We start from the raw sequence: 12,113 nt of genomic DNA, 5'->3' as shown, positions 1-12,113 counted from the left end.
TTTACTTTCCCAATAAACAAAGAGACCAGCTTGATCTTTTTATAAACAATTTATTTTCAAGTAGTTTTGTTTTATACTTAACCAGATTTCCCCACCAGAGTACTTTATTACCAGCTCAGCCACGACCCTGTTGCTGTGATCGCGTTTACAACACAGAAATCAAATATAAAACAAGAGAAGGAAATGGGGAAGAAAAAAAAAAACCTTGTGTCTTAATGAACGTCCAATAATTGAGAGGATACCAGTGATTGTGTCAAGGAGAAAAGAAATAAAAAGGCAACAAAATATACAAATGCAAAACAGAGCTAAGCTAAGTGGTATCGCTATTAACACTAGCCCCTTTTGAGGATCACGTGCATGGAGCAATGTTCCTTAAAAGGTTGACCTGGAAGAAAACAAAGAGAGAAGTTCATTAAACAACTAAACAGTGTTCCTCAAAGGCCATAAATACGATTACAAGGGTTTAATCTAAGAGCCTGTTAAATAAATCCACAGGACGTCTAATACCAAGACAACAATAATCTCCTTTAAAGATTATCTGTTAGTTATTAAAATGATCTACGCAACAGGATGAACTGTTAAAATACTAAAACGGTAAATGAATCGCCGTGCGGTCGTAAAAAGCCGAGAGAGACGCGAAAAGCTTACCCTGAAAGAATGAATAGGGAATAACCTGAGTCCAATTGTGGGGGCTTTACTCCAAGCCAATCAGCTCCACGTCGAATATGAGGGTGGCGTTGGGAGGAATGATGCCCGGGTGCCCCTTGCTCCCGTAAGCAAAGTCCGGAGTGCAAGTCAGCTTGGCACGCTGCCCGACACTCATCTATCAGAGGAGAGAGGACATTTTTACCAAATCAAGCGCCGTAAAAAACAATGAATGGGGGGTTAGAGAGGTGACGCCGCTTCTTTGAACCGACATCTTGTGTGTATTTGTATGCTGAAGCAAAAGGGGAAATGTTCCAATTAGGCCGAGACCTACTTTATGAACAGACGGTGTGCCTTTAGATAACCACGCAATGTAGGTCGGGCAGATTTATATCAAATCAATCCCATTTATCAAAGCATGTAATGTACATGTGTTCTATTATATATATATATATATATATATATATATATATATATATATATATATATATATATATATATATATATATATATATAAGACTGTGTTTTATGACATTACCTGGGCTACTCCCTCATCCCAACCACGAATCACTTCCTGTTTGCCAATTTTGAATTTGAAAGGCTTTCCTCGGTCCCGGGAGGAGTCAAACTTGCGTCCATCTGTCAGAGAGCCTGAGAAGAAAAAAAACACGGATATGAATAACACTGCGTCAACCTGCACACGCACAATTTCACATTACCGAGAAAACGAACGTTCATTCGGACCGTAAGCGTAAAATATTAAAACGGCCCTCCGCGACTGCGGAGGACAATCGTTTAGATTCACCACAACAGCTTGGTTTGAAAACACAACGAGCGACCGGGCCGATTGAACGGAAATATTTGCGCATTACAGATACCGGATGTTCGAATCAAAAGATTTGACAATCGTGGGCACGTTCAGACCGAAGCGTTATGAAAAAAAAAAAAAACAACACACACACACCCACGGAGGATTCGAATTGTAACTTTTGAACTGCGGAACGTTCGAATCTAAACGTTCTAATCGAGCAATATGCGCGCGGTAAAAGCGTTCGAATGTGACGTTCAGAAGCGCTTCAAATCTCTAACGAAACGATTGGTTTGGTGAGGCTGCCCGATGTTTTTTTTTCACCTCATCATTACCGACATCAATATAACCGCTGTACGTCCGCAAAAACAGGCCACGGTTTTTCAAACCCTCTGGTTTAAGACGAACTTATTACGTTTGATTAAAATGAAACATTAAAGATGTCACAAGCATCGAAAGGTAGATACAATTTTAACGATTTAAAGCCTCGATGAGCCGATCGCGGATGCGAAAGCGTCTATTGTGTCAATGCGGCTAATCAGCTAATGCTGGCTAACACCCTTCACGCGATTCATCAACACAATCACTTATCAGACTTACCCACGTAGTGCACGACGCACGTCTGTCCTTTTTAAGGGAAAGTACTTCCTAAAACACAAAACGAGAACAGAAAAACGTATTAAAAGCGAACGGGTAATCCTGTGGGAAGAGGTTGGGGTTTAGCTAGCAGGCTAACGCCCGTGATGCCCGAAACAGGAAAAATGTGTGGATTTAAAACGCGTCTGATTTGATCAATCTAAGCATTGCGGTTTGTGAATTGTCGATGCGATTCCATCCGCGGTGCGTTTTACCGTCTCCAGGAGTAATGGTTTCGACCTCGACTCCCATCCTGGCTGCTTGTTTTGACTCCTGAAGCTCTGCACACAGAATGCGCTTCAGTAATTCAGTAATTGTGATTGAGGGCAGAAACCCCCTGTCTGCGCCACACTCGCGCGTGCAGCGCCCCCAGCGGACGAACGACATCAACCGCGAAGCGTCGAATTTAGCCAGAGTTTCAGCTATCGTTGCATTTCAGCGGCCGACTTTGCTTTAGCCGTTACTGCATGCGTGTGCGTGTGTTTTATTATTGTATGATTGCTTTAATGCACCTGTTGGTATTTACACTGTACACAGTCTTTTGCTCTGTAATAATCATCTCATTTTAATGTCCATCACAAACACGTCACCTCCTGTATATTGCTAGTTATTAGCGCTGACTGTTAGTTATTGTCTATCAGCATCTTAATAACACTTTTACACAGACTTTATAATATTGATCCATTATCAAAGCTGAAACTGTTGTGATTGTCTTTTAAGAAATTGTTTTGAATATTTAGGACGTTATTAAGGGAATATAACATTACATCAAATGGATATAGCGGCACTTGATTCAACAATGCAATGAAATGCAAGTAAATGTACAGCTTTAAGTGTATTTTTCGATATTTATTTCACAAGTTTACGCAAGAGTACTCTTAATATCGGAGACTGTCTAGCGTAAAATTGTGACTCCGCCTATACGAACACAAGCCACGCCCCGCGTTTAAAGCCGGCCCACTATCACAAGTTACGCCCACTGTAAAGAAACAAACGCTTTCACTGTATCGCCGCCTAGTGACAAGGCACATGAATCCTGTTTCTTATATCAGAGACAGCGGGACTCATCGAGTTTTCTTTTCCCTACACTCTAATTATGATATTATACAGTAACTGTGTTTGCATGCTTCAAAAAATATGAATAAACAAAACTGTCTACATTAGTGGCGAGACATTTTGAACGAGTCCTTTTTCAGCTCGACTGTCCTTATGAACGAGTCATTGAATCAGTCTACTCGACCGATTCTTTCAAACACCGATTGAGTCAGCGACGCCATTGTTGCGTTTCCCGAAGAGCAGCCCGCCGCTGCTTCGCCTTTGTTTGCAACAAACGAAGTAAGTGCAGTTTTGTGTCTGCAGTGCTAGTCACTCGGTTAACCTGGCGTTTGTTTTATCCGCATTGTCGTGTTTTCCCGCGCCATTGTGCATGAAGCGAGTCACACCTGTGCTGATTGGTATTCAGCCGCACGCTTGTTTGTCTATTAGCCTGCTTAACTATTTTTATTTATATTTACAAAATGGATAAAACGACATCACAAATTCAACAAAAAGGCTGAAAATTTGACAAAGTTTTATTTTGGAGAGTTAATGGTGAAGTTATATACAGACATGCTTGTGCACTTCACGCATCAAACGTCTACACCCATGTAACCTTTGACCTCTCATCTGGGATGTCTTGACACTTCAGTGCATGTTCATGTGTTTTGCTCAATCTTGATTCATAACATTTCACACTTGATTTACATCGTTGTGATGTTGGGTAAGTTGTGGATTCCTCAAATTGCATTGCTGATTTGGTCCTGATGTTTGGTTCATCGCTTGTGTTGCAGTGGTTTTGCGAAGCGTGACAGGGAGGTTTTTTTGCTCCGAGATGAGAGATTATTCTAGTCTTTGATTTGAAGGTGAAACTCTGACCGGAGTCGTAGATTTTATGAGTTATGGGAACGTTTTCCTCTTCCAATCTGGCCAACGTGGCGCCGTTAGACCTAAAAAAGGCAAAATAAAATGAAAATACACAATACGCCATTTTTAATATTCGTAAATCATATAAGATACTGACATTAGTTGATGTATCTTACCTTGTGTTTCCGAGGTCTTGTTGAATCTGCTTCCGTCGTACTTCATTAATTGGGTACAGATAGAAAAACACTAAACCCACCAGCAAAAAAGCGATTGGAATGGGGCCCAAAAGCAATTTCAGCGCCAAGACAACTCCGTCCGCGTGACTACACGCGCCTGCTTTATATCCTGTGAAGCTTCAACCAAACGCATTGTTCAGTGTAAATATGGCAAGGTAAACATCTCAGGCTTCCACAAAAAGGCTGAACGATTGCAAACATGAGCTCGGTTTTGTTTTGGCCAAACATTCTCTCCTGACTGTATTTAAAATCCCGCAGGACAGCCAGAGCTCGGATAGCCGTGTTCCCATATTTAAAAAAAAAAAAAAACCTGCTACTGTAAACCAGAGAGAGCTAGTGCTGACTCACTGTAGTGTCATAGTGGAGATGCCAGCGGACAGGCCTCCTCCAAGCTTATTGCAAAACCTCGAGCAGGAAAAAAACAGGGGCTCCAGGCCTTTGCAGGACGGGTTCTGGACGGTGAACTCGTCCACTACATCTGGTAGCATTGACCTGAGCACAACAAGTAGTAGCACGCACAACGCAGAAGTGTATGTAAATATATTTGAGAGAGAGAGAGAAAAGAGCATTGACGTCCCTAGGCCATTTTTAGGTGGCTTTGGTGATGCACTGTTCTAATATCTGCATCTGTGCAGTTCTTCGCCATGCATACAGTTTAAAAATGTCATAAGGGAGCGATGGGTTTTCCATCAACTGTGTGGTTTTTGCTGCGTTCACCCCTCATCACACCACCGCTGTTTCCTCCAGCGAAAATGTAGCCCTTAACACGCATGAATGCTTTATTAAAAGCTTCATAAATTGATAATTTTGTGCTATCATGTGGCAAAGAAGTTTGTACGCTTCAGCTAAAGAGAGAGGTTTGTACTAGAAATGCAAATAGTATTTTGTTTGTTTAGTTAACAGGTGTGTGTGATCAGGAAGACTTGTATTTGGCTTAATCAGTACTCAAATATTATACTTATGCATATTATACAATACAGCGGAATACTGTAATAATTTAAGCATACCAACCTGTCCTATTAGTCATTTTTGTTTTACTTACTTGTCCACCCTTATTAGGGGCTGAGCCCTCTAAAATGAAAATCCTAGAAGCACCCCTGAATAAGAGCATCCAAGATGAAGAAAAAGTTTTAAAAAACATGTGCTGAGTTCTTAGAAATGTACTCTTTGCATCTATACTTGTATATGGTTTTCAAAAGTCTAAGGCGTGACCATCAAGTAAAACATATTATTACGTTTGAATGCATTTGAAGAAATGGCTCACCCACAAATGCTGTCATCATTTAATTAAATGTGAAGATTTACTGATGGATCACCAAGTGCTAAACTCTCAGTGCTGGAGAATGCTGGTCTGATTAGCAGAGACGAACAGCGTGAAGTGGACAGATCTAGGTCTTACTGTTACTCACCATGGCAACAAGAACAGTGTCGCTAAACTGGATCCAGCCAAAACACACACAACCATGTACACTGGAAAATTCTTCGGGATGGCAACTAGGAGCACTAGAGCTGGAATGAGGAGCTATAGAGAAACGCATAAAAGAACATATCGATCAATCTAAAGGTGTTTTACAATGGGAACAAAATAATTGGCTCGGGTTTGAATCAACCTCACAGCTGTTAATTTTAACAACTAGTATAGATCACCAGAGTCATTGCTTCTGGTTTCGTCAGCGTTAAACAAACGGGACTTACAGGTAGACCTATAAAAAGTGCGGTTTTCTTGCCCAGCCTCACCAGCGTCATCTGCCACATTGGCACTGATACGGTAGCGGACACCTGTGGGCACATTAAGGCGTCCAAGGATTTAAAAATCTCATGAACCACGCCGAAACATCTGTTCGTCAGTGTAACCGATTCGGATTTTGCAAAATGGACCATTCCAGTCCTGGATGCTGTGAAGTGTTGCAAAAATACATTTTAAAGTAACACAAATGTGACCGTGCCATACTGTTTTGAGTTTGATGTATAAAACTGCAGCGTTTTTATGCCTGGGCTTACCAGTATAGCTAACATGAGATACTGGAACTGAGCTCCTAAGCCAGCAACGTGAGTGCAAAACAGCGTGAAGTTCCCCAAAGACATCTGAAAATAAACCCAAAAAGGTTTCAGCAAGCGCTAAAGGAGCACTCTCGTATAAAAACCTGAAATTATTTGCCGTATTAGTCCCAATGATTTTACATAGAATGTAGATTTTTAATGTACAATTTTTGCCTTTTCTTGTAGTCATTTTTACACGTACTTCACAGGTAAAGCAGAGATCCTACCTGAGAAGCTAAAGTGGAGAAGAGGAAGCCGAGGACCAGACGGCGGTACGACACATGGCCAATCAGCTTCTTCACAGCGTTCAGGTATGTAGTGTGCATGTGACTCTGACCACTGAGAGCCCCTACGGGAGCCAGAGAAAGAGAAAGTACAGTACATCCGCACAAAAGCAATGACATTTGACACCCAGCCGGTGAAGAGTTAAGAGCTAGTTTGGTGGGATTTTATTCGTAAACAATGAACTCGCTGTATTGTTCCCCTGCTTCATATACGCCCAAAAGGTTTTTATTAAGTGTCCTCAACAGTCTTTCATGGTTAATGGTATATTCAATAAATTTAGCAAAACAAAACGGAGAAAGATGTTATTAGTAGTTCGCTAAAGTTAAATGTTGTTAAGAGTCCTCATCAAAGCATCACGCTCAAAAATCAGGGTATCTAAAAACAAAAAAAGCGTTTTATTTAATTAATTCGCAACAGTTTCAAAGCCATTTTGTTGTCAAGAGGCTTTAGGAAAGCCTCAAGCTTATTGTATTCAGGGAATCTGTCAAGACAAAACATAAACGCATAAAACAAAAAAAGCAAGGTTTTATCAGTTCACTGCGGTTAAATTTTCTTAAGAGAGATTCCTGAAATCTAAGAAGACAAAACTAAAAAACAGAACATAAAAGATTTTATTTGTAAAACTATTTACTAGTCTAAACCTGACATAACCTGCCATCAAGATATCATTAAACGTAGTTATGAGTCTTTAATAAAACCTCATGCTCAGTAATGTATCAGAATCTGGCCAAAAAAGAAAAAATGTAAACAATTCAAACCCATAATGTTTCACCGATAAACATGTAACCTACCATAAAGTTATTATTAAGAGTTCTCCGCAAACCCTCGTGTTCAATCTTAAGAATCTGACAAAACAAAACGTGTTTTTATGAATTACTAGTGCAAAAATGTAGTGTGCGCCGCACCTCTTTGTTCTTTGACCCCCAGGAACAGCACCATACAGCAAACAAAGAAGAGAGCGCTCATGACCAGCGCTGATATCATAAAGGCGCTCCTCTGATGGGAAACACAGACATATATAAATGTGCAGTAAACCGTCTCGGATTGCAAATAAGTCCTCCCTAAAGAAAGTGTGAGGGATCTACAGCATAAAAAAAACAGTCAGGAACTGTTCAGCAGTGTTTCCAAACAGTGTCTTAGTTGGATTAGATGTCAGACAGAGTGTGTAATTTTACATGACACCAGAAACTAACAGTCCCCCGAGGGGCCGAAACAATCAGCAAATTACCCTTAGAAAGTGCTTTTAAAGCATTGAAAGCATAAATGACGCCGAACCAAAACTACACCCTTAGGTTAAATGCTTTTTTTTTTCAATTAGGTGCGAGCTATATTACAAGCAATACTTTCCTCCGTGTTTATAAATAGCAGGATACCCGAGTAGCGTCAGATCTGCACAGTATTTTACAGCGTGCTGGTGGTGTGTAGGTGTTATCGTGTTACAGTTTGGTGCAGCGCGGAGCTGTGTGGGAGATCCGGTGTTTGGTCCACGTTCAGACAGGCTTGATCTCTGTCTTTGTTATACACCCACAGCACCTGACCCTGAATCACGGCCGCCATCAGCATAGCAAACGCCTCCACACTCATCCCTGACAGACAGATGTGCACGCAATCATAAGAATGCCAACTACTATCACACACACACTTTTCTTCTTTTTTTTTTTTCTCCCTTCAGTCTTGACAGTGTAATAATAGGATATAATAGCTGTTTTTCAAAACCTAATGAGCTGTAATGAGCTAATTCAGCCTAAATGGGCAGCTGTTTTATAAGGCAGACTTCTGATCAAAAGGGAACATTGTAAGTGACTGATTTGGAACGATCTATGTAGGTGGCTAATTTCGCTCCGCACAAAACCAGTGCAAACGATTGAGTGGCGTTCGCGAATGCAGTATATAGGGCAACAGTTTAGTTATCACAAAAGGTCAAGAAAATCACCCACACATGGTATAATACTCTCAAATGTTTAAAACCCTTTTCATAACACTGTTAAATAAAGGGAGAATTGCAATAATTAACGGTTATAATAAATAAAAATCATGTCCAGAAATAAATGTTATTTTTATGTTTCCTTTCTTGCTTTAATATATAAATTGGTCAACCGTTAAAGCCGTCAAGAAAAGGGGCTCAAATATAGTCAAGACTGTAAGATTTTTAAAGATACAGTTTTTTAATTTCAATACATTTTTGAAATCAAAATCATTGTCTTATGATCCTTCAGAATTGCAATCAACTTTTATGTAACAATGTAAAGCTGTATTGTTTTCCATTAGTATTATCTTTAGACTTGTTACTGTCACGGATTGAAAAATAAACTTCTTTTAATTATATGTAATAGTACACTCTGAAAGAATCTATAAAGAATAAGAAGAAATCTTCTGAAATTGAAAATAAACTTCTTTTAATTATATGTAATAGTACACTCCTGAAGAAAATCTTAAGAACAGGGGAAACATTATTTATTGTAAGTACTGCTTCAGCCCGGCAGATCCTCCGCTGCCTAAAACGTTTTAGCTTTAAAACTGATGACGGCTTTTTTTGTCTCATAACTAAAAGATCCTGAGAGTGATCAAAAATTTTTGTAAAAAAAAGTAAAAGAACTGTCCTGCTGTGCTTAACCTCGGCAGTGATGGCATGTTGTGAGTGGGGCTCAACAGTCCTGCCACGTTCAGAAAGACTTTTTGTCTTTGCCATCAGGGAATCATGACAGTGTTACTGCCTGAAGAACAATGTTTTTGTGCAGGTTTAAAAATTAAGGCTATGGTCTTAAACGTTTGATCAGCTGATGAACAGCCTGTTTGAGTTTAAATGCAATTTTTTAAAAAAATTGGCTGTTATATTGGTCCTGCTTCTTCTTTTGGCATTTTGAAGCAGCACTTGTACTTGTTTACGATCCACCAGCGTGAAATATGAGAACTTGTAACGTCTCCCCTGGTCTTTTGTTCAGGGAGTGTCTATAATTCCAAAATAAAATGATTGGTCTATTTTAGTAGTTGACAATGGAGCAATTTTTCTTTTGAATTTTTATATTCTAATTGACATCAATTAGATTTTAAATAAGTTTTAGTTAACATTAATAACACTGCAGCATTTTACATTGACTAATCTAGCAACATAATATCTTTAGGTTTAAGCCTAGTCCTAGACTAAAATGCAAGTCTGAGCTATTTCACCTGTTTATAAAAATGACGCAAGTGTTCGAATTAACATACGGTCTAATCCTGGCTTAGTCTAAGCCCTGTCTGTTAAACCGAGCCTAAGAGGCATAGCACAAACAAACACTGGATAGCATAGAGAAGACTCTCATGTTGTTTCAAACCTTTATGATTTTCTGTAATTCTTCTGTGGTGCACAGAATGCGAGTATGAGAAGCATGTTCTGCTCTTTCCTCAGATGTTCCACAGAAAAACAGCAGGTTTGAAACGATGAGAAAATAACACAATCTGAATATTTAAAATGTGAGGATCGACGTGTTCTCACTGTAAGCTGTGGCAGAGTCTCTGTCTTGCTGATCTCCTCCGAGGAACATGTTGAGGGATGTGTATGGAACACTGTAGCACTGCAGGGAGCAGAACGTTCACTTTGAAGGAGTCAGCACATGAAAGACGTGCGGGGGAGCCGTGTGATGTAACAGCCATTTGACCTCAATAATGAACACTAGAGTGCCGCTAATGGAAACCGGCTAATTTGGCTATTACATAAAAAGCATCGCATGGAGAACGGACAGGGCACGTGTTAGTGATTTGAGAGAATAAAAGAAGGAAGTCATACACTCATGAAGGTCTCGAAAAGACAGCTGATGGTTAGGTACCAGGGCACGCTGAACGCTGTACTCACGGCATTGTGGGGAACGAACCAAAGGAAGATGTAAGCCAGAATGGCCAGTGGCATTGACAGCACAGCCCTGAGACAGGAACAACCAGATCAGTGATGATTTTGTAATGATATGATTTTAATAAGTACTGTTTTATTTTTTTAAATGCTATACCATTTATGTCTCAAACTCTTACCACCCACCATGGAAGGAGCCTGCCGATTTGTGTCCAGCTACTCCTGCTCACTAGATAGCCCACAGCGGGATCAGTCACGGCATCCCAGGCATGACTGATGAACAAAATCAAAGATACTGAGAATGCCTCCATCTGCACACCAAACAAGAGCAAAACAGGGAAATGAGGGTAAATAAGGGAGTGCATGCAGAATATTTTCCACTTCTTCGATAAGATGGCTGAGATAAAACGTTTCTATGCAAAAAAGACAATGTTAGTAGTCAAGGCAGTTAAAGTTAACATTAAATTAAAATGGATTTGTTTCTCTGAATATATACACTGCAAAAAGATGGGCCTTTTAATATTAGCAATATTAATGATGATTGTCATTATATTATAGTAGATGTTTTGGCAATTCCCTGTTCTTTTTGGAGGCTCAACATTTCCATCTTTTGTAGCTTTTTTTACAGACCTCCTTAAATATTACGTAATATTTAATCAAAATGTCACTTAGTCTCTGAAATGACCTTGTTTTTGGTCTGATGTTACTTTGTTAGCACTGTTTTTTTTTTTTTTTTTTTTATCAGATTATAGAAAGCATTATTTAGCCATATTTCTGTAATTCAGGTGAGGAAATGCAGATTCTTACCTGCACTACATCTAAGAGAAAGATCTGTAGAGAAAAACCCATAGCAATGTTGGTCATCTGATACGGTACACCACCTACTGCATAACACAGCTTTCTGGAAAGAGGAAGCCTCACCTTATTAAGACAAAGATAGAAACGCCGGCCTCTTAAAAATGAAAACGCATACAAAAGTTATGCTTTATGTGGATGCGTCATTAAAAACTTACAGAGCTCTCTTGTCTTTCTGTATTGCCGTGTTCATCACTGATACAGGTGAAAACACTCTGGTCTTTGTCCGGCCGTGTTGTAGCAGTTGGCATATTGTGGTCGGTCTTTGGTGGTCTGTTTTCTTAGTCTTCGTTTATAACCGAATCTAATTTGCTCATTCTGCTGGTTTCTCTAGTGCCTGGTGAATACTAAGAGCAGTCAAACTAGTCCAGCTGAATCCTGATTTCACTGATCCTCCCACAGGAACAGCACACTGTAACTAGAGCTGCTGTCAGCCACATAGGAACTATACTTTTGCAAAAGAAAACACGATTTGTAGCTTGAAAAAGTGATTTTTTTTTGATTTTTTTTTTTATGGGGTTACACTCTAGATATTATTTGAAGAGTGTTTCAGTTAATCCTTTTTATTAGTCCTAGTGTCTTCAAGTGGAAGCTAATGAATCAAGTAGTTTTTTTTATTCTTTTAAAATACCAAGTTGAAGTATAAACAGGCATGTTTAAAGTGATTTATTTAAAACTTGAACTCTGCAAAATGGCCAGCACCCATTATTGTACACATTACAGAGAGAAAAGTTTAAAATAGGTTGGACACATGAGTTTATGAACGTAGTTTTATTCCTTGTTGGAGAAGCAATTGTGATACTGTTTTCTGGTCTCTGATGAACATAATCTCTGGGTGCTGATCCACCATCTAGTCTGGATACAAACTGTGAAAACAGAT

General features: G+C 39.5%; 2 protein-coding genes across 2 annotated transcripts; both read right to left on the bottom strand.

The window, feature by feature from the left end:
• Window positions 1-34: 34 nt before the first annotated feature.
• fkbp1aa (FKBP prolyl isomerase 1Aa) lies at window positions 35-2,416 on the bottom strand. Its single transcript, XM_043246609.1, is given in 5 exon segments — window positions 35-385; window positions 649-823; window positions 1,184-1,296; window positions 2,054-2,101; window positions 2,305-2,416. Coding segments are annotated over 4 exon segments (327 nt in total). The 5' UTR covers window positions 2,342-2,416; the 3' UTR covers window positions 35-385; window positions 649-694.
• Window positions 2,417-3,932: 1,516 nt separating this feature from the next.
• Window positions 3,933-11,633, bottom strand: mfsd2al2 (major facilitator superfamily domain containing 2a-like 2). Its single transcript, XM_043246606.1, has 13 exons — window positions 11,392-11,633; window positions 11,186-11,299; window positions 10,565-10,689; window positions 10,319-10,451; window positions 10,028-10,106; window positions 7,993-8,138; window positions 7,458-7,548; window positions 6,495-6,616; window positions 6,229-6,312; window positions 5,923-6,006; window positions 5,637-5,749; window positions 4,576-4,719; window positions 3,933-4,344 (listed from the first exon to the last, which is right to left on the bottom strand). Exons 1-13 carry the CDS (start codon window positions 11,482-11,484, stop codon window positions 4,164-4,166), a joined length of 1,509 nt encoding a protein of 502 aa, XP_043102541.1. The 5' UTR covers window positions 11,485-11,633; the 3' UTR covers window positions 3,933-4,163.
• Between the last annotated feature and the right edge of the window lie 480 nt (window positions 11,634-12,113).

This window comes from Puntigrus tetrazona, chromosome 8 (genome assembly GCF_018831695.1).
Source record: "Puntigrus tetrazona isolate hp1 chromosome 8, ASM1883169v1, whole genome shotgun sequence".
Lineage (NCBI taxonomy): Eukaryota > Metazoa > Chordata > Actinopteri > Cypriniformes > Cyprinidae > Puntigrus > Puntigrus tetrazona.
This window is presented reverse-complemented; position numbering and strand designations above follow the sequence as displayed.

What these genes read in the sequence shown, in the direction of transcription:
- mfsd2al2 (XM_043246606.1), bottom strand. Translation starts at nt 11,484, where the DNA reads ATGCCAACTGCTACAACACGGCCGGACAAAGACCAGAGTGTTTTCACC. An exon ending in CACTTTTTATAGGTCTACCT is followed by an intron (nt 5,750 to 5,922) that starts GTAAGTCCCGTT and finishes GTTTCTCTATAG; the next exon opens with CTCCTCATTCCAGCTCTAGT. An exon ending in ATCTCCACTATGACACTACA is followed by an intron (nt 4,345 to 4,575) that starts GTGAGTCAGCAC and finishes GTTTGGTTGAAG; the next exon opens with CTTCACAGGATATAAAGCAG.